General features: G+C 34.1%; 1 protein-coding gene across 2 annotated transcripts in view; it reads left to right on the plus strand.

Annotated features, from left to right (window-relative positions):
* The window catches only part of LOC149477055 (uncharacterized), a 306,353-nt gene that overhangs the window by 278,802 nt on the left and 5,529 nt on the right, over positions 1-22,022 (plus strand). For both annotated transcript variants that reach the window (XM_089711381.1, XM_089711380.1), the window contains one exon: positions 20,327-21,835. In XM_089711381.1, the coding sequence (XP_089567507.1) occupies positions 20,401-21,835 (1,435 nt within the window). In that variant the 5' untranslated portion in view covers positions 20,327-20,400. The remainder of the gene's footprint in view (positions 1-20,326; positions 21,836-22,022) is intronic.

Genomic DNA, 22,022 nt, shown 5'->3' on the forward strand with positions numbered 1-22,022 from the left:
TCTCGTGACTTCTTGTGACGATAATTGTCAATTATTGAGGATGGATTTATTTCAGCTTTTTTGAAGGTAAAATGTTATTATAATAATAATATGTATATGTATAATATGTATATGTATAGTATGTATATAATAATATAATGTACAAAACTTCTAGCTACGAGCTACAAGGTTTTGCCCAATTTGGATAAAAAAAAAATCATTTATTTAAAAAATTATTTAAAAACAATACAGACAACATCATCATCATTTTCAGCCTACATTTGTCCACTGCTGGACAAAGCCTCCGTCATGGCACGCCACTGAACCCGGTCGTTCGCTCGTTGCCGCCAGTTATGCCCAGCAACCCTGCGGATGTTGTCACACCACCTTGTAGCAGGGCGTCCTATGCTACGTTTGCCGAGCCGCGGTCTCCACTCTAAGACATGCGTGCATCAGCGGTTGTCCGTTCTGCAGCACATATAAAGACAGAAAACATACGAAACTAGACAAAAACTATGTATGTCTCATAACTATAAATTATCAAAATTCTCAATTTTATTAACGTTGTCTCTTTCTACGGCAATTTTAATAGTCACTCAGAAACCTACCATATTTTAACATTACGTCTAAATTATATTTGTAACATCAACCTCTAAAAAACAACGAAGACACGGGCTTAAACTTGAAAAATACTCGTTAAAACCAACATTATAACTGAAACTTATATTCAAAGCGATACAAGAATGCCTCAACAAAGTTAGTACCAGGCAAAATAATTACCTACATAATTCAGGTACGCTAGTCTGATGTTATTACCTTAAATAATTTATTATTTTTCCACTTTCGCAAGTAGGGCACTGCGGTAAGAACAACGTGCAACTGGTATTGAAAATGTTTGTGGTTAGAGTAGAGAATATATAAATAACTAGCGGTCCGCCCCGGCTTCGCCCGTGGTACATAATTATTTACGTTGTCTCTACTTAAGAACCATCCTCGTACTTCCAGAAATATTATAAAAAAATAATTAACGAAATCGGTTCAGTCGTTCTCGAGTTATGCGCTTACCAGCACATTTTGCGATTCATTTTTTATATTATAGAATAGCTAAAACCTGTGACGTCACTCGCGTGACGAGTAAATAGTAGCCTTTTTAATCCAGATTATTATCTATCTCTATAATTTCATACGGGTCTGATCAGCTGATTTTAGCAGATTTTACGCGAAAGAGTAGGTAATAAACATGAACATCACATTCTTACAAAAATTCGCGTTCATAATGTTGTATTTGGGTTTGACAAAAGTTAGTATTCCTGTGCAAGTCCCCAGTTTTAATGGTCCATTTTATCTATTATTATAATGTAAGAGCTTCGTAACAGTTCAAAGTTACGGTTTTAAATGAATTTTGAACTCTACATTTATCGACTCTACGTCGAGCGTCAATTTCTATAATATTCTCTTCTCTTCTCTCTTCATTTTTTGTAAGCTAATTTTCATGAACACAGCATTATTATTATATATTTATACATAATATAATATAAAACATTATATTTTGATACAAACATATTATTATTATCAGTAAGTCTAAAACTTATTCCCTGATATTTGCATGTAAATTTATAACTTCAGCTTCGGTGTCATTACATCATTCCATAAAATGTTCACACATTGTTAAAGACAATAAACTGGTAACTTTGTTTCAAAAAGCTTCATTTTAGAACAAATCGATCGACTGATCGCTGGATTTGTTCATCGATTTGTTGACCAATTTGTTGATCAATTAGTTGAGCGTTTCCTCCCATCAGATACACCTGCAGTAATTAATTTTTTCTTGTTTACATCAATATTTTCGACGATTTAATTGAAAATGCATGCAAATTTGTCAATTGGTATGAATTCTGCTATTGCGTTCGTGTTTGTTTTTAATGAATAAAGTTCCCGTTAATTAAGGACGTCAAATGTAACTGTTTTTTATTCGTTTTTCAATTGAAATTTTGTTTTTATTAAGCTTGTTTTGTTAAAATGCTGAGTAGTGGTAACATGAGTATCATTTATGGTTAGTAATGAAATATTCTCTTTGTTTTTCGATTGAACTAGCTCGAGCCCGTGGATTGGGCTGTAGTGTAGATACTAGACGACCTTTATAATGTCCTGAATTGGACAGTTCAGCTTTAGAAAATTTCAGCTTAGAGCTGAAATATTGGAAAAATATTTTAATGAAATGCAATAGTAAAGGAAGCATCATGTTAATGTGCAATAAAATATTATAAAGAGGAAAGGTTTGATTTTTTGTTTGTTTGTTTGTTTGTATGAATTGAATAGGCTCCGAAACTACTTGGCAGATTTGAAAAATTCTTTCACTGTTGGAAAGCTACATCATTTCTGAGTGACATAGGCTAGGTTTTATCCCGGAAATCCCACGGGAACGGGAACTATGCGGGTTTTTTTTTAAAACGCGGGCGAAGCCGCAGGCGGAAAGCTAGTGTGCAATAAAAAGGCAAGTTATTACCCCACAAAATGTTTACAATTATTATTAAAATCAAAATCATTCGATGCTTCGTATTGAGAAATATTTGAAATTGCCCAACTTTAAAAAAAGTATAAAGGAATTCTCTCTTTGAGCGTGGGCTATCGGATGGATATTAGACTAACAAAATTCATACATTGTGCCTTCAAAATTGAAGTTTAAACTCAGTTTTGTTCATTTTTGGGATATAAAGCTATGAACATACCATAGTATGTTTTCTATCTTGTTGTGTGTCCACGGTATTACAATAAAATGTAATATGAACATTTTTGTTGCCTTTTTTTAGATGATTCAATTATCGTTCTGTATTTATATTAATAAAGAGTATAATATCATTAAATGAACTTCATGCGTTAATTAAAACTGTATTTTTAATAACTGTTGCAAAAAATAGTTAATTACCATAGAAATATAGGAAAACACAGCGATTTTATTGTTATACGTCATTTTTACGTATGTTTGGGCTTTATAGCCAATTCAATATGGGCTTCTAGGCTTAAATAAGAAATAGAAATAGAAATAGAAAGCGTTTTATTTGCCACCATGTAACTCTTAGTAATTAATACACAAAACAGAAAAAAAAAAGATAGTAATGGAGGCAAAAAGGACTCCCCGTCAGCAAAGCAGCAACCATTACTTAAAATGTATTGCTGCACTGATTTTCAGAGGAGACCACGTGACTGTACAGATGCAATGATTCAGTATTAAATGATACATATAATAAATTATGAAATTGTGTTTATGTAGCATAGGTAGAGAAAAAATATTATGTGCACCTTAATTTTATTTTGCGAACAGTGGGAGAGTGTTAGATATTATATAAATACACAATAAAATACCTTAAAATGATCAATGGCTCAAATATGTGGCGACGGGCCGAACTCCTATCGGTAATTGCTTCTGATGCTGGAGCAACAAAAACCTCAGACGTTTTTTAAAACATGGCACTGAAGAAAGATTTCGTAAAGGGGGAGGTAAATTATTCCAGCACTTTGAAGCAGCATAACGGAAACTACCACGAAATGACGAAGAGAAATGTTGTTGTCGTGTCACAATGTTTGTCCTCAATGGACTCCTAAACCACTTAACCGATTATAATAAAATTCGCACACCATGTGCAGTTCGATCCAACTTGAGAGATAGGATAGTTTAAACATGTAGGTACCACGGGCGAAGCCGGGGCGGACCGCTAGTATTTTTATAGACATTTTTACAATATTTTCAACAAATTTCTCTGACGACCAGTCGTCTAATTAAATGAAGAATCGGCTTTTAACTTGACCCGGATTCAAGTAATTGTTAATAACTAGAGCTGAGATAATCTCAAGATACGGGTTTTTTGTTAAATAAAAATGTCTTGAAATTTCTTTATAGCCCCGTTTTTAAGTTCATAATAATCAAGTAAAGTATATTTTTAACAATTCGTTTTTTGTTGCAGTTTACAGTCGTTACACGAGGTATCAATCACAATTAATATATATATATATATATATATATATATATATATATATATATATGTCGGAGTATTGATTTATTCAGTTGGTAATAACGCCATCTACTGGTAAAGTTGTGAGTATTTTGAATATTGAAATAGTAAGACTTGAAGTTTTAACGAATGAATTTATGACAATGACAAGTGACAATGACATTTTCCTTGAGTCAGTAGTTTGGCTGGTTGGGGGGTGTCAGTTCGACCGACACTTGCCGCCCGACAGCCAACCGCGCCAGTTGTGCGCACTGATTCTTTTTATTATTTACGATCATGGCGGACGTTGAAATTAATCGCGAGGAATCTCCGAAAGCAGCGGTGGGATCTGACCATCATTCCTCCAGTGTATTTAACCGACACCCTGCTACTACGAGCGAGACATATTTCCGAGAATCGGCGAACCAACCCGCCGAATCAAATACTCCACCAACTGGCTACGTGGAATACTCCACCAACAAGCTGGCGATGATCGATCGACTGGAGACAGCGTGAGCGATGCGAACGAGATCGAAGTCGTCATGTCAGGTATCCCTGACAATCAGGTACGATCAGATTTATTAAAAAATACCCCCACGGACTTTGTAACATTAGTTAGACACCTTGCTACCTACCCTCAAATTAATAAAAATAATAAACGACCTTCAACTTCGAGCTCTTTTTGTAGTGACTTTAAGCAGCGTTAAATTGAAACAAATGACCATGTTATGTGCCACAATTGCGGCAAAATGGGGCACTATAAGCGAAGTTGTAAATTCCGTCCGCACACTAAGGTTACACATTCGGAAACGTTTTAATTAAAATGTTCCCCGCCTGTCGATAAAAATGTTCAGTGCACTTATTGTTGCAAATTGCTGCATACAGAGCAGGTGTGTTTCTCTAAACAACCAGACGAAAAATTAAAAAAAAAAAAGCAATGATACAAAGTCCGTTAATATGTGTGTGTCTAGTCAGAATCGCCGCTTGTTAAAATTATTGTTGGTAGATTTCAATTACAAGCCGTCATAGATAGTGGATCTAACTGCTCGCTCATTCGTAAACCTATCGCTGACATTAGGACCGGTGTACGATATTTTTTTTTTATTTACGCGTTTAACTGGTATTGGCTCCACTTTCACTCATTCTTTTTCCGTATTACTTTGCCTATAGAAATCGATGATGTTCACTTAGAGGTCGATGGTATTTTTTGATGGTAGACTCTCAGGCTTTACCTCATGACGTCATTGTGGGGTGGGATGTTTTTACGCGACTCGGGGTAAACTTAATAATTAAAAATAAAGACGTTCACGTTTCTCGCGATGTTCGTGCGCACGTTTGTGCTTTGCAAAGTGCCGATATAGAAGCAATCGATACCTACCTTACAGACATCCAAGATATTGCTCGTTTACGTGCTATTATTGAAAATTTTAATGAAAACTTCGTAAAGGGGAACTCTCAGACGGTCGTAACAACAGGTGAGATGGAAATTAGATTAAAAGATCCGAACAAAATAGTGCAGCGTCAACCTTATCGCCTGGCCCCCGCGGAACGCAAGGCCATGATTGACATAATAGTTGACCTCCAGTCTAAAAACATTATCAGCGAGAGTACGTCACCATTTTCAAGCCCGGCGATCCTCGTGAAAAAGAAGGATGGCTCTGACAGGTTGTGTATTGATTTTCGTGAGTTGAATTCGAATACCGTGCGCAATATGTGTGTCATGAAAAGCTGAGTAAATATCCTATGAGTTTACCAGAAATGTCTAATCAATTTGATGATTTGTAATAAGAGTGAGTTTTATTTTTCTAATCGGCTTTAAAAATTAATAATTAAATATTGAGTTATGTTAAAATAAAATGATTAGTCGCCAAAGTAAACGGCATTTGTTGAGATACACGATTGTATTTATTATGTTGACGGTTGCGATATGATGATTTTTCCATTATTTTTGTTGTTGGTGTTTTGGTTAGTAGAAATGTTTACAATTTATTTTGTTGATCAATGCTAATAAAGGATCGCATCTCTAGACGCTTGTTTCTTTTTCCTTTCCTAAGAGGAGCTGATGGCGTAAATTTAGCATTGGAAGCTCCGCGCTTCATGCGAAAGTTTAGCGTTGGAAGCCCTGCGCTTCACGCGTAAATTAAACATTGGAAGCTTCGCGCTTCGTGTGTTGGCCTTACATTGGAAGCTCCGCGCTTCATGTGTTGGCACTACATTGGAAGCTTTGCGCTTCATGTATTGGCTCTATTTACATTGGTACTACATTGGAAGCTCCGCGCTTCGTGTGTTGGCTCTATGTACATTGGAAGCTCCGCGCTTCATGTGTTTGCTCTAAATACATTGGAAGCTCCGCGCTTCGTGTGTTTGCTCTAACTACATTGGAAGCTCCGCGCTTCATGTATTGGCTCTATCTACATTGGAAGCTTCGCGCTTCGTGTGTTGACTTTACATTGGAAGCTCCGCGCTTCATGTGTTTGCTCTAAATACATTGGAAGCTCCGCGCTTCGTGTGTTTGCTCTAACTACATTGGAAGCTCCGCGCTTCATGTATTGGCTCTATCTACGTTGGAAGCTCCGCGCTTCATGTGTTGGCTGAATCTACATTGGAAGCTCCGCGCTTCATGTGTTGGCTCTATCTACATTGGAAGCTTCGCGCTTCGTGTGTTGGTTCTATCTACATTGGAAGCTTCGCGCTTCATGTGTTGGCTCTATCTACATTGGAAGCTTCGCGCTTCATGTGTTGGCTCTATCTACATTGGAAGCTTCGCGCTTCGTGTGTTGGTTCTATCTACATTGGAAGCTTCGCGCTTCATGTGTTGGCTCTATCTACATTGGAAGCTTCGCGCTTCATGTGTTGGCTCTATCTACATTGGAAGCTTCGCGCTTCATGTGTTGGCTCTATCTACATTGGAAGCTCCGCGCTTCATGTGTTGGCTCTATCTACATTGGAAGCTCCGCGCTTCATGTTTTTGCTCTATCGACATTGGAAGCTTCGCGCTTCATGTGTTGACTCTATATGGGAAGCTCCGCGCTTCATGTGTTGGCTCTACATGGGAAGCTTCGCGCTTTATGTAGGTTCTACGTTACAAACCTTGACGAAAAGTTGTGACCAGAGCTAAATAGGTTTAGAAATCGCGCGAGAACGCGCTATTTGTCAGAATGGCCGTGTCGGAGTATTGATTTATTCAGTTGGTAATAACGCCATCTACTGGTAAAGTTGTGAGTATTTTGAATATTGACATAGTAAGACTTGAAGTTTTAACGAATGAATTTATGACAATGACAAGTGACAATGACATTTTCCTTGAGTCAGTAGTTTGGCTGGTTGGGGGGTGTCAGTTCGACCGACACTTGCCGCCCGACAGCCAACCGCGCCAGTTGTGCGCACTGATTCTTTTTATTATTTACGATCATGGCGGACGTTGAAATTAATCGCGAGGAATCTCCGAAATATATATATATATATATATATATATATATATATATATATATATATATATATAATAAATAATTTAATGTTTGTATTAAGTATATGTGTGTTGCTAAATGCTTATATTGTGTAAAATCTCATGCGGTGTATTTGTGTTATGTTGACAATAAACGTTTATTTATTTATTTATTTTATTTAATTAATTTAATATTTGTCCATGATGGTCATTTTCATAGAAACCAACTAACAAGTGCACGTTATATTGTATGACTTATTTTTATTTTGTTCTGAATCGTTCTTTTCTTCAGAATTTTACATAAATTTGACAAGAATTTTTATCAATCAATTATTACATAATGTACCTACTTATCTATAATCTTCTTATATATAAAAATGAATCGCAAAATGTGTTGGTAAGCGCATAACTCGAGGACGGCTGAACCGATTTCGTTAATTCTTTTTTTATAATATTCCTTGAAGTACGAGGATGGTTTTTATGTAGAGAAAACATAAACATGTACCACGAGCGAAGCCGGGGTGCACCGATAGTAACTAATAGAATTTTATTTTATATTCATAATTTATCATATCGTAATTGATGAGAAATTATAACATATTTTACGAAATAACTCAAGTTAAACGTTATTTTTTCATTGATCATCAAAGTAATTACTACTTTCATTTAAAAGGGAACTTTGTAAAGTTTTTGTTAAAAAGTCTTTGTTCTTTTGTAAAACTTGGGCGGTCTTTAGTAATTATTATTATGTAAACTAGCTGTGCCTGCCACTTTGTTCGCTTGGGTATTAATACGAAGCTGTTTTACTCCAGAGATATTTATCTGGGAATTTTAATCTTTATCTTATCTTAATCTTAATACTATTATAAAGGCGAAAGTTTGTAAGGATGTATGGATGTATGGATGTTTGTTACTCTTTCACGTAAAAACTACTGAACCGATTACAATGAAATTTAGCACACATATAGAGGGTAACTTGGATTAACACATAGGATAGGTTTTATCCCGGAAATCCCACGGGAACGGGAACTATGCGGGTTTTCCTTTGAAAACGCGGGCGAAGCCGCGGGCGGAAATCTAGTATAATATAATATCCAACCCAAAGTAGTTGGATATTATATTATAAAAACATTTTTCCCCTACAAATATCTTAAACCTTCATAATACCAAGCAATGTAATTACGAAAGCATTTAGAAACTCCGTTCGTTATCAGTAAAAATGTATGATTATACCGAAAAATGTTCTCATCATGGAAACATACCAAGGGCCGGTTTAACCCTTCGCCGGTCGTTGTTTAATCTCGGATAATGTCGCAAAAATACCAAAATACCAGAGTAATGCGTTGAATACCTTTTAGGGTCAGTTTATTTTTTTGTATTTGATTTTATGTTTTTATATTGTGGAATTAAGAATTTAAATGTGATTGACATAGGTAAAATAAACCTCGAGATTAAAGACTTAACAGATTATTTACGCGGGTTTTTTTTTTAAATTTTAATCTGTCTGTCACCTCGTTTCCTGTTAAGTGTCCGAAATGGGTTAAAATAATAATTAATGGTGTGTTACGTTAAGTTACTGAAAAGTATACATCTATACTACTATTATAAAGAGTTTATTTGTGTGATTGTTTGCTTGAACGCGCTAATCTCAAGAACCATAAGTCCAATTTGAAAATTTATTTCTCTGTTAGATAAACCAATTATCGAGTAAATCTATAGGCTATTAATTGTCTTCACACTGAGACCAATTGGAGCGTAGCAGTGGGGGTAAAACCACGGAGCACAGCTAGTATAATAATTATATTATGTGAATTGAAAAAAGAAAACGTTATGCTTAGCTAAATAAACGAAACTTTTACCCAAGTCTTGTAAACTTAAAGGCGTACAAAAACACGTTCTATCTTTAACGTCAAAATACTTTTTGCTTCGAAGTGTCCTAACTCGTTTATCGTCGAAGAAAATACTCTCGAATAATATGGATCCCGCTCTTCCAGTTACAATTTTGTAAATTAAATTTGCAGTACGAATCCTTTGCTGTGCAAATCCTCTCTGTGCAATTTTCCGTATATTAATAATTGTCAAGTAATTTAGCATAGTTTAAACAGTTTTAATGTAGTTTCTAGTATATAGGGTGTATAAAATTATGGTTAGAATTTTGGTATATAACTATTTAAAGACGTATGTTTATTACTTGGCGCTTGTCCCGGCTTTGCCCGGGTTCTATACCTGGGAAAAGCGGGCAAATCTTTCTTTTGAACGGGTTAAGAAATAAAGTAGAAAAATTGATAAAACGCACGAAATAGTGTATTTATAGGTACAATAATTTGAAATTAATTCAGTACCTACATCTGGAGCTTACCAACCTTATAATCTTCTATAATATATAAAAATGAATCGCAAAATGTGTTGGTAAGCGCATAACTCGAGAACGGGTGGACCGATTTCGATAATTCTTTTTTTATTATATTCCTTGAAGTACCAGGATGGTTTTTATGTAGAGAAAACATATGTACCACGGGCGAAGCCGGGGCGGACCGCTAGTTTCATATACATATTACAATGTCTTTATAATAATAAAAATAATATATACTACACATGTTCTCTACTATATATATAGATATGTAGATTGTAGGTAAGTATACAATTATATTGCATATAAATATAAAATGTTTCAATTTATTCATACATCAGTAAAACATACGTGACGTGAGTTTTTCGAAGTACCTACACTGACTTTTTCTCCAAGTGTTGAACCGTACTTAACTGTAAAAGAAAATGTTAATTATTTTCTCGCTTAATTCACAAGGCGAGTTCACTTAGCATAACAAAACGGCAGTAATAACTGCTTCAAACTTGCATTCATTACATGACTTTTAACCTAATTTTAAGATCGGGGCAAGAATATAAAACGGAAGGATAAAATATATTGTATTAGTTGAAGCTGAGAAGCTTCTTTGAAGATCATTTAGCGTTGCTGATGTGCATCTTATTATATTTTCTGTTTCAATGCGTTTTAGTTGGTTCAACTGAGTGGAAAGGTCCATATTGTTATAGTTTGTTATTGTGTAGATTCTAATACGGTAAATACACTAATTTATTTATTTATTCTTAAACAGAAATAAGCTATACTATAATTAGATACAATCAAAACACACGGCACATACGTTCTAAAAGGCGGCCTTCTTGCTCAAAAGCTATCTCTTCCAGGCTACTTTGATCGGTAAGGAATGCTTCTTATAATCGCTAATAATAAGTCATAAACGTTTTGATGGATTTAAGCTTTTGAAATATTGATAGATTTATCTAAATTCCTATAAATAAGCCTTACATTTTTAATCTCAATGTGACCTAAAATATATAACTAGAAAATGTATTAATCATTCGTATAACTACATGTAAGTATGCCTTTTTATATGTGGATTGAAAGTCCCAATCTAATTGGACTTAAAATTTGAATATACTGATAATTGATGTTCAGATAACTTCAAGTATAAATCAATTAAAACTTTTATCCATAAAGTGAAACGTAGAGTCGTTAAGCACTTAATCTAGGTTAGAATTAAAGTCAAAGTTAGGAATTAGCTGGATAACGTTCACACCTCGTTGTATAAGAAATTTCCCTTAAATGGCGACGTTTTACATTTTAATTAGTAGAGAAAAAATGAGAAGTTAAAGTACTTTCTTCAGATTTCACGAAAGTTTCAATGGCTGTTATGTTTCTTTGATATGAAAACAAAATAAAAACTAAACGTTAATTTTATTGCATAATATTAAAATGATACAGATAATGAAGAGAAGGGTAATAAAGATTTGCGAATACCAGGATAAAAAAGTTGTTTGTCTGTAAAGTCGCTTTACTGACGATAGTTGAACGTGACAACGTCCGATTGTGCTTCTTTGTCGCTCGTTCCGCGCTCTCGCTTGCACTTCAAGCCTTAAAACTGTAAATAATGAATCTGGATTCATAGAATAATAAAGAAATAAATCAAAATGTGAACCAGGTACTTATGTAGGAATATGTAAGAGATGCTATCATCAAGTTGCACGGGACGTTGCAGGTGTCTATTAGCATCGTATAACATGCTACGATTTATGTGCGCCTGGTCGTCGAGAAATTTATACTTGTTTCACTAGCGTAAGCGCGTGCCTTCACTCGAATCTTTAATCTAGGTAATAAAAATTATACAGAACGTATTGTATTAATCAAAATTATTTTTTATCGTAGCGCCAAATTTCATCCATATCCAGTAAGCTTTTTTTGCATCTTTCCAAGTGGAAATTATTAAGGAAGGTAGGTAGGTACATTATTTATTTATTTATTTTTATTTATTACACTTTACTATGCTAGTTATACAAATTACTTTAAACTAAAACTTATAGCTAAACTAGCACAGAGGGCGGCCTTATCACTAAAGAGTGATCTTTCATACATTACTTATTAGGTAGCTCAAATTTATTAATATTTGGCAACAGATTTCACAAATAAAATGAATGAACCACAGGCAAAAAATCGTGTACATAAATAAAAAGACCGCAACATAACATTCTTATACTAACATTTAAAAGATTCCTCCAAGGGAGTGTACAGGATTTGTAAGTCAAGTAATTGTCAGTGTAGATTTATGGGGGCTGGTCTCGGCCGGTGCGAGGCTAATTTACGACCAGGTATATTGTTGGCTTTTCCATTACCCACGAGCTGTTGAAAGTCCTTTTATTTTTTAAACATACATGCACTATAAATGTATTATGCCAACACGTTGTATAAAACTACCTTGAACATGCGGCGTCATTCGCGTGGTATCCGGGTAAAAAGTAGCCTATGGGTCAATCCATATCTATCTCTGCCAAATCTATACCGATCCGATAAAAAAAAAATTATCGCCTTATTATTTAATGTGATTTGTAGACATAATATAATAATTTAAAATGTGTGAAAGCCGACAGTTGTACATAATCAAGTTTTAAGTACAGACAACGTTAATAACCGGTTGATTTAACCTAGGTTAAATACTATTTCTTTTTGAACTAAATGTTTTATAATGATATAACTTCCTTAACATGAAAATTTTCCTTTTTAAATTATTGACATTAACTTACTAGCGACGCGCCTGCGGCTTCGCCCACTTTGTCTAAAACCTAATAAATTATATTATACTAAAACCTTCGTATTGAATCAATCTGTCCATTTAAAAAATCGCAGCAAAATTTGCTGCGTAGTTTGAAAGATTTAAGTATTCAAAGAGACGGACAGAGAAAGCGACTTTGTTTTATAATTTATACTATGTAGTGATTAGGTATAACTGTATATTTTTATCGTTATTTTTGAAGATTATTTACAATTTTAAAGAATATTTATAAAATCCTCATAAAATCAAACCCCAAGAAATACTATTTTGCACCGCATTTTAAGTTCACACAGCAAAATCCTCAAGTAACAAAAAATTGAACAAAACGTTTTTATGAACCGAAAAATAAGACCAACCAAGCATTGTTATTACATAACGAAGCGTAGATTTGAATTGTAACAAATTCTAACAGCTTCCATCGAACATTCCAGAACATCCAATTGCTTACCTAAAATAGGTCTTCTTCACAATGGGCAGCGTTGGCCCAACAAACGATCGTCGATGTTTGCCGCTATTACGCCGAATATGAATACACCTACAATGCCGATCATAGACATTTAGGCCTACACTATCATGATTGCCTCTGTTCGCCCAACGCTGCCCAATGTGAAGAGGGCCCATAAAAAGATTTTTCACGTCAATTTGCCGTATATTGAGCTAAAATAAAACCATTTTGGTAGCAAATGTCGAGCGTGACAGTACAATTCAAACATATTGTACTTTTAGCGGACTGTTTGATTACCCTCGGCCAGGGGAACAATGGCATTGTCGATTTTTCGCTGTGCTTTTAACATTTTAAATCTTTTTGCGGTTAGCTCACTATCGTCACAATGGACACTTGGTTCAAGTCATTACGCGCAATGTTGCTGATGGTATGAATGTGTTTAATGTGTGGAAAAAGACTTGAAATTCAGCACTGTATATTTATAAATATCCTAGCTTTCCGCCCGCGGCTTCGCCCTTGTTTTCAAAGAAAAACCCGCATAGTTAATAAAACCTATCCTATGTGTTAATCCAAGTTACCCTCTATATGTGTGCTTAATTTCATTGTAATCGGTTCAGTAGTATTTGCATAAAAGAGTAACAAACACACACATATACGGATGTATATGTGTGTGTTTGATGATATTTGAGTTTGGAGGATGGATATCCTCACAAATTTTCGCATTTATAATATTAGTAGGAGTAAAAATGCATATAATTGAGAACCTCCTTTTTTAATCGGTTGAAATTTACATAATATTATAATCTTAAAAAATTGATTGAGGACTGAACTGTTTAAAGTTTTAAACTGATTTAAAAATAGTCACGCAAATACAATATCTTGTTCGATTGTGATTTTAATGTTAGAAAGATAAGAGAAATACACTGAAACCGAAATGAGATAAATGGAATTCATTCATTAGTAACAATTCATTGAGTTCACTTGTTCTATCGATTATATTTAAATCAATTACTTAAATTTAATCTCTAAAAACAACTCAAACTCAAAGTAAACTTAATTAAATATTATCGTTAATGTTACCTAACATTTCAGTATATAATGAAAGTAACATACTAGCCACTTAGCCTGGACTGACTCGGGATAGTCAAAATAAAGTTGACCAACTAAAACACGCTCTAAAAAGTACGAAACAAGAAAAGGTCTCCGCTGATAGAGATTTGTGTAGTGAAGCATCTTGTTATCGAAACAATTTTCAAGGCCTTAGATATTGTGTTTGATTGAGTAATTGAAAATTAATAATTTAAACTATACCTACTTCTACAATATTTCAGCTTTCTTGAAAAAAAATTGAAATCATTAAATAAAATGACGTGCTTAGCTCAACTATCTACACTAATATTATAAAGAAGAAAACTTTGTTTGTTTGTTTGTTTGATTTTAAAAATTCTTTCACCATTCGAAAGCTACATTATCCACGAGTAACATAGGCTAGGTTTTATCCCGGAAATCCCACGGGAACGGGAACTATGCGGGTTTTTCTTTGAAAACACGGGCGGAGCCGCAGGCGGAAAGCTAGTGTTTTATATTGTGTGAAAATTTCCTTTATATAAATTTTCAAAAAATAAAAATTTATAAAATTGTCAAGTTATGTAAAACCGGTTTCAATAACCTTATAACCTATAAAAAGCTCATTGAACAAGAAATGTAATTTGTCCAGTAAATGTCCTCAACGTCATACCCAGATCTTCATTTCTCGAATAGAAATATGTAGATTTTATTCCTCCTTATAAAGAACATTTTTCCAGAACCTAGCCCTTCAGGTCATCTTTCTCGCCCGTGACAGCTTCTTTTGTGGTTCTGTATGAAAATGCTACAAATTGTGAATGAAATATTGGTGAAAAAAAATGTAATAATATAACAGTTAGGACATATTTCATGTATTTACTGTAACTATTGATAACTAGCTTTCCGCCCGAAGCTTCACCTGCGTAGACAAAAGAGACAAACTATATTTGTACCAAATTTCATCCAATACGGTTCAATCAAAGGCGTAAAGAAAAGACAGTCCGACAGATAGGACAGACAGAGTTACTTTCGTATTTACAATATAAGTAGGGATTTAATTCAATATTTTTGACATGATATTTGCCGATGCGTTTCATGATTCGAATCATTAAAAAGTTCATTAAAACATTTAATAAAAACCCCAAAACTATAAATAAAATGCTCTTGTCTCTGAAAAGTTCGAAATTCCCTAATCGGTGTTTAAGAAAGTTTTTCTTTCCAAATCGCCGATTTAATACATCACTTAGCTTTTAGGGTGCACTCACACACATCAGTCACCGTCAAGTCACCGATGACTGATCGGTGACGGTTTGTGTACGTATCCACAAACACCAGTCACCGTCATGTTGTCCGTCAGTCACGTCGCCGGTTTGACTGAATCATTGAACACATACATCAGGTTAGTGAGTGATCAGACGTGTGTCACGCTAGAGAACATGTAGCAATTGACGGTAGCACGACGCTGACTGAACTGAGACGTGACGGCACCGGGTGAGTGGGGATAAAAGTATGATACATGTATGGAAAGATTATTTGACGTGCCTGACCGGGGACGTCACTGATAGATTTCGTGCCGGCGACTGTCGTGTGGGAACAGAGTCATACTAGAACTATTGATACATATTTTTTTTTAATCCTGTCCGGTGACGTGCCGTGACGGTGACTGATGTGTGTGAGTGCACCCTAATAGGCAATAATGTAGATTCTTATGCGTCAATTTTGTAGTCTTTTTGTTATTGAACGGCTTATAAGTTTCTCAATGAGTATTATTTTTGGAAGTTCCTTATTGCGCGTTGTGAAAGGGGGCTAGACGGAAAAAATTCTTACGAGAAGTTGTCACGACACTTTCTGCTAGAGTTGTAAGCCGTGCGGCGTGCGCGTGGTTCTCTGTATCTCTCTAACTTAACACTTCGTTCCATCCGGATGTCCCTTGACATCGCTCAAGTTTTTTATAGTCACTTCTTTTACTCAACAGCAAAGCCCTAGGGCATCGTTGGTCCTAGCTTGATGATATAATATAGCCTTCCTCGATAAATGGATTATCTAAATGAAATAATTTTCAAATCGAACCCTTATCGAACCCGTAGTTCCTGAGATTAGCATTCCCCAGCAAGCAAACAAACAAATTCTTCAGCTTTATAATATTAGGTATAAAAGCGTAGATTGCACTTCCTACGATTTACAGTTAAATTACAATATCCATAAGTATTTAAGATTATATTAAGGCCATAAATATCTTATGTGAAATGACAATAATTATGGAAAAGAAAACTCACACGAATGCAACTACAGCATAATTAAATAGGAGTCGTTATAAACAGACTTTTACATTTAAAATGTGCTGTAAATTATTATCGTCAGCTCGTCCTGACCTGCAGTGTATAAAACTATAATTTTTTATCAAAAAGATTCCGGAAGCCGGTGGAATTTAATAAAATATTTTACAACGAGAAAATTAAATATTCCGCGTATAAATGAATCTGTTTAATTATTTATTTAATTAAAACATCGTGTCATCACATTAAATGTCACTTAGTACTTTGGTGTTTCACACATGATCAATAAAAATATTTACATGTTTAATGAAATGAGGAAAAGGTTACGTTTTAATTTACGTGTTAACGTGTTTATTTATAATACTAGCTTTCCGCCCGCGGCTTCGCTCGGGTTTTCATAGAAAAACCTGTTCCCGTAGGATTTCCGGGATAAAACCTATCCTATGTCCTTTCTCGGGTATCAAAATATCTCTATACCAAATTTCATGCAAATTGGTTCAGTAGTTATGGCGTGATTGAGTAACAGACAGACAGACAGAGTTACTTTCACATTTATAACATTATTAGTATGGATTGTATGACAACTATAAAGCAGTTAAATGTATGTTTTAGTAACATAATATTAAGATTATAAGTAAAATGCACGCTCAAATCCAAACATGATAAAAATACTTATTTTACAAGCGCTTTTGAATTCTCATAATAATATTATGTAGAAACTTTTTAGTATCACTATTATATTGTGACCTTTTCAGTAATATGATTTTGTACATAATTTTATTAGTAACTAGCTGTTTGCACCGGCTTCGCCCAAATATTACTTTTTCTGAAATTGTAAAAGTCAATTCCTGATATTGATTTTTCAATAAAAAATAAATAATAACTAACTGTATTTCATTTAAAACTAGTTGTGCCTCGCGGATTTACCTGCAGACAAGAGCAATTTGTCTTTAGGCATTTTTTCCTCAATCCAAATTCAACAAATTATTACAATTCAATTTAGAAGATAGCTCAGAATATGAGCTTAATATACTAAAATAAACAGTGCAAGCATACCCTCGATTACTATATGTTGATATATTCATGCTAGACGCTAGACTTTCCTAAAATAATACAAATTTACATAAGGTGACATGTTATTTTACGTGCTACGGGACAAGCGAACACCCTGAGGTATTCCTGTACGTCGCTTAATATTAAAGAGAAAATGGCGTAGTAGTGTTTTTAATTTGATAGTTTTTTACGGTGTTGATCGTAATTTGTTAATGAAAAAGTTAAGAAAGTTAAACTATATGAAAATTTAAATTGTCTTGGGACTTAATAAAGAACTTTATTATATAATAAAATAGAGGTTAAAATAAAACAACAAAAGGGCTTTTAATAATACCATCTTAGAAATGCAAAATAGAAAACTTATTTGTGCATCATTTGACGAAGTTCTATTATTTAAACTTTAACATTACAAAGAATTCTAATGTTGTAAAAATAAAAATTGATTGTTAAAGAGATCCATTATGATACATGTATTTGCATGCCGTTGAATAACGGCTAAACATGCTGAAATAATGTATCTTATTCTTAACACCTATGTATACCATGTTTACTTGCAAATAAATGATTTATTTATTTATTTATTTATTTACATTACAAAATATATTCCAGTTTATGTTTAGTTTCATAGCATTCAAATGCTTTATAAATATTTTTTTAAAGATTACAAAAAAACATCTTTTCCTTCCTACACATCATTTAGATACATAAAACCGAAAGAGTAAAATAAATTCGATTGCTTTCGCGGGATCACGGGTGGCCGAGTGTTCAGGCGTCGCTCCGGTATGGCGAAAAGATGCGGGTTCGAATCCCGCCTCCGGATCAAATTTTTTCTATTCCTGAAAAAATAAAATAAAAATATTAAAGTTCATATACAAATATATAAATCCTTTACGATCGTTTAGCACTTTATATCTTCTCTGAACCATAAAAGAATGGTGTTTTATGACAAATATATTCATGCGGTCGTACCACGCGACGCCTTGATATTTATTCATAGGTCATTGAACCTTACCTATTGTAAGACTTATAACAAATAAATATGGAGGTGGTGCTGAACTAAATAAATCGAGGTGTTTTTTATTGTTGTTAGCCTTTATTTATGTTATTTTTATCTTAATACAAGAATAACTGCTCAATCGATTTTTCTGAAATTTGGAACAAAGTAAGAACCCTCTTTGTGTGTGCCAAATTGGATTTTGAACTTGTATTAACACATAACACAATAGTATTATTCTAAAAATCCCAAGAGAACGGGAAATATGCGGAGTTTCCTTTGACCACGCAGGTGAAGCTGCGGGCGAAAAGCTATTTGTAAATAAACAATGGAATAAGGTAATGATTATTGCCTTCAATCCCTATTCAAGAATGTAATATCCAAACGACTATTCACAAGAGAAACAATACAATATGTCCTTTTTAATTCTGTCAGTTGCTAAAAAATAAACACGTTATCACATTCCCTGTTATTGCGTTATAAATATTTCAATGAATGTCACGCGAAATCCTCCGAAAACGAGGTTTGTTCTGAAAAATATTCTCGGAAATAGCGGGACTTGGGATTTTATTCTTATGGGTAACTAGTTTGGAACTCGAATTGGAATACCTCATTATTGCACGCTTATTGAATTTATACTGCTAGGTGTGTATGATGTATCTATCTATAAACCAGTTTAATTATTATTATGAATGAGGAAGTGAGACTTGAATTAAATTTACAAAAACATGTTTTCCATAGGAGAGTTTCGAGCTGTGACTCTTTGTTATGAAAATATCTTAATACATATTAGGTGAGTTTGATATCTATGTAATTATTGAAGTCATGATGATGAAACCTACACAGAAATTACATTAAATCAAAAATTGAAAAAAAAAAAATGTCTACCCAGGTTCTAGTTTCACGTGTAGGTATCGGAGCTTACATACTTGCAATTGTTGATTGAAGATACCATTTCAAAGCCACAAGTCACATTTCAATGAAGAAAGCAATCTTGATTTTTGCTTCGTTTCTTAAGATTTGTCTCATTATAAGAATTTCGACGGATTTAAAATATGGATAAAATACATAATTTTTTGATTATACCTCGTTTCTAGAAAGAACATGATTTGTTTATATTATTATACATATTAATGTTAAATTATAAAAAATACGGATTTCCATGAACCAACATTTTCGGGGACATGTGACATCTGCAAAGGATGAACTGGATTATGTCGTAATCCCTCACATGAGATCAGCTCTCCCTGCAGTAGAGACAAAATTACTTTAATATTTTGTATGCTCATACAAAATATGACTCAAATTAAACGTTCATAGATGGATAATTAAAATGAAATTCCAAAAAAAAGTTACCCATTTCCGAATAATATAAACTCAACCATTTATTTATTCAATTAGACTTCTTGTAAAGACACCTGTGAATCGTCAAAACATATTTTTAACATTTACGACTGATTTGGAAAGCAGTATCAATGGAGACGAATATAAAATATATCCTAAAACTATTTTATAACATTATAAAATACCTGCTTTCATATTTAAATAATATTACATTATGTTATGTTAACATTTTCAAACCACTTACCTGGATGATCCTTTCCCAACGGAATACTGGTGTTTTAGTTTCCTTATTATACTATACAGGGACAAAATTCTGGCGTAGTTGAGAAATATTTTATGTTAAACTGTATTAAACTATAATTATCGTGTATTTTATGAAAATGCAAACTGTAAAAGAGATATAGTTATAAAAAGCGATTTATTATTAACTTACTCGTTTTAAATACTTGAATGCTCACTGGTTGAAAATCTCGTTTTAATTTATTAATTTAAAATATATTTGAGCGGAAATAAATTATAGTGATTTTGAGGCTGAATAAATAAATGTCTCTCAATACGACTATTAAAAGAAATAAATAGAATTACTAAAATTTATTTATTTTTGTTACAGATCACATATGCTTCCAAGAACGGACATTCATCAGGAATGCATCAACACGAAGAAATGACCAACATTATAGCAAAATGGCTGACAAATGTTGGAAAACATGGCTAAGATTATCCCTAATATCGATCACTATTTCAATGTCCATCACTGACTTCACGACTGAATGCCAGCGTCCTTGCGACTGTAGGTGGCAGTCTGGCAACAAAGCTGCCATTTGCTCAAACTCAAGCCTTAAAGTCGTACCTGCTAACCTTAGCAGCGACATACAGATTCTAGATCTTTCCAATAACAATTTACAACAACTCCACCAAGAAGCGTTCAAACGAGTAGGCCTAAGTAATCTAAAGAAACTTTTCTTACGAGAGTGTAGCTTAGAAGTTGTAAATAAAGCAGCATTCGTTACTCTAGCCATAATGATAGAACTAGATTTGTCAAAAAATAAAATACGTTACCTACATCCCGACACATTTAAAGGCACAGAGAAACTGAGATTGATAAACTTAAGCCATAACTTCATCGACAAATTGGAAGACGGTCTGTTCCGAAACTTGAGGTTCTTGCAGAAAGTCGAAGTGAGCAATAATAGAATAATCCGGATAGGCACAAAAGCATTTGTCAACTTACCGCAGTTAAAGATCATCAGAATCGACGGCAACAATCTGAGTCACATGAAGCCCGAAACTTTGATGGCATTAAGGAACTTATCCGGCTTGGACTTACATAACAATCCCTGGCGATGCGATTGCAATTTACAAACGTTCAGGGATTGGGTGATAAGTCACAATTTATACACTCCGCCGACATCGTGTGCGGAGCCTGCCTCCATTCGTTCCAAACTTTGGAACGAATTAGACTCATCGAACTTTGCCTGTCGGCCTACCATATTAGAACCTCTGCCAGACTCAACATTCAAAAGTTATGACGAAAACGTGACTTTGATTTGTAAAGTCGTCGGTAATCCTACCCCGGAAGTTGTGTGGAGATTCAATGGGAAAACTATTGAGTTGCGATCGTTTGGTGAAATAAGATACATCGTTACTGAAAATACTCTTGATCTCATACGATGGGTGAATTTGACAATACTTCATGCTAGATATAGTGATAGAGGGAATTACACGTGTGTGGCGGAGAACCCGGGTGGTTTAGATGAGAAGACTTTAACACTAGTTCTATCTAAATACAGTGGAGCTGGGACTATTGCAGGAATGGACACTGATACATTTGCAATTATGGTCGGGTGTTTAACTGCGATAGTAATAATATTTGGGGGTATCCTATTTGTGTGTCATTTGACGGCACAGAAAAGTGAATTAAAAAGACTGATAAAAACAGATACTCGTTCTTCAAATGGTGATGCTCTTATTGAGGGATCTGTGAGCTCTGAACCTGAGAAATTAGTGAAGAGTGAAGGCGCCTGTAAATCAAACAAGAAATACGATGCAACAATGACGAGTCAGGCGACAGAAATGTCGGAATTAAATAAGACACTGCTTGACAGCGATACAATTTTAGGTGATGTATATTTTATGCCTAGTTTTTGTTTTTAAGAGTTTTCAATAGATTACTAATTGAATTGAATTGCATTGATAATAAAAATAGTGTTTCTCTGTACATCATTTTAAGTACATAGCAACTAATGTTTAATCAAAATAAATACATCTCTGCACATAAATTAGTAGATTTACAAATATATTTCCAA

The sequence above is a fragment of the Colias philodice genome, chromosome 26 (assembly GCF_061535455.1).
Source record: "Colias philodice isolate Cphi_HAF_F1 chromosome 26, ilColPhil1 Martin Lab GWU primary, whole genome shotgun sequence".
In the NCBI taxonomy this organism is placed as follows: domain Eukaryota; kingdom Metazoa; phylum Arthropoda; class Insecta; order Lepidoptera; family Pieridae; genus Colias; species Colias philodice.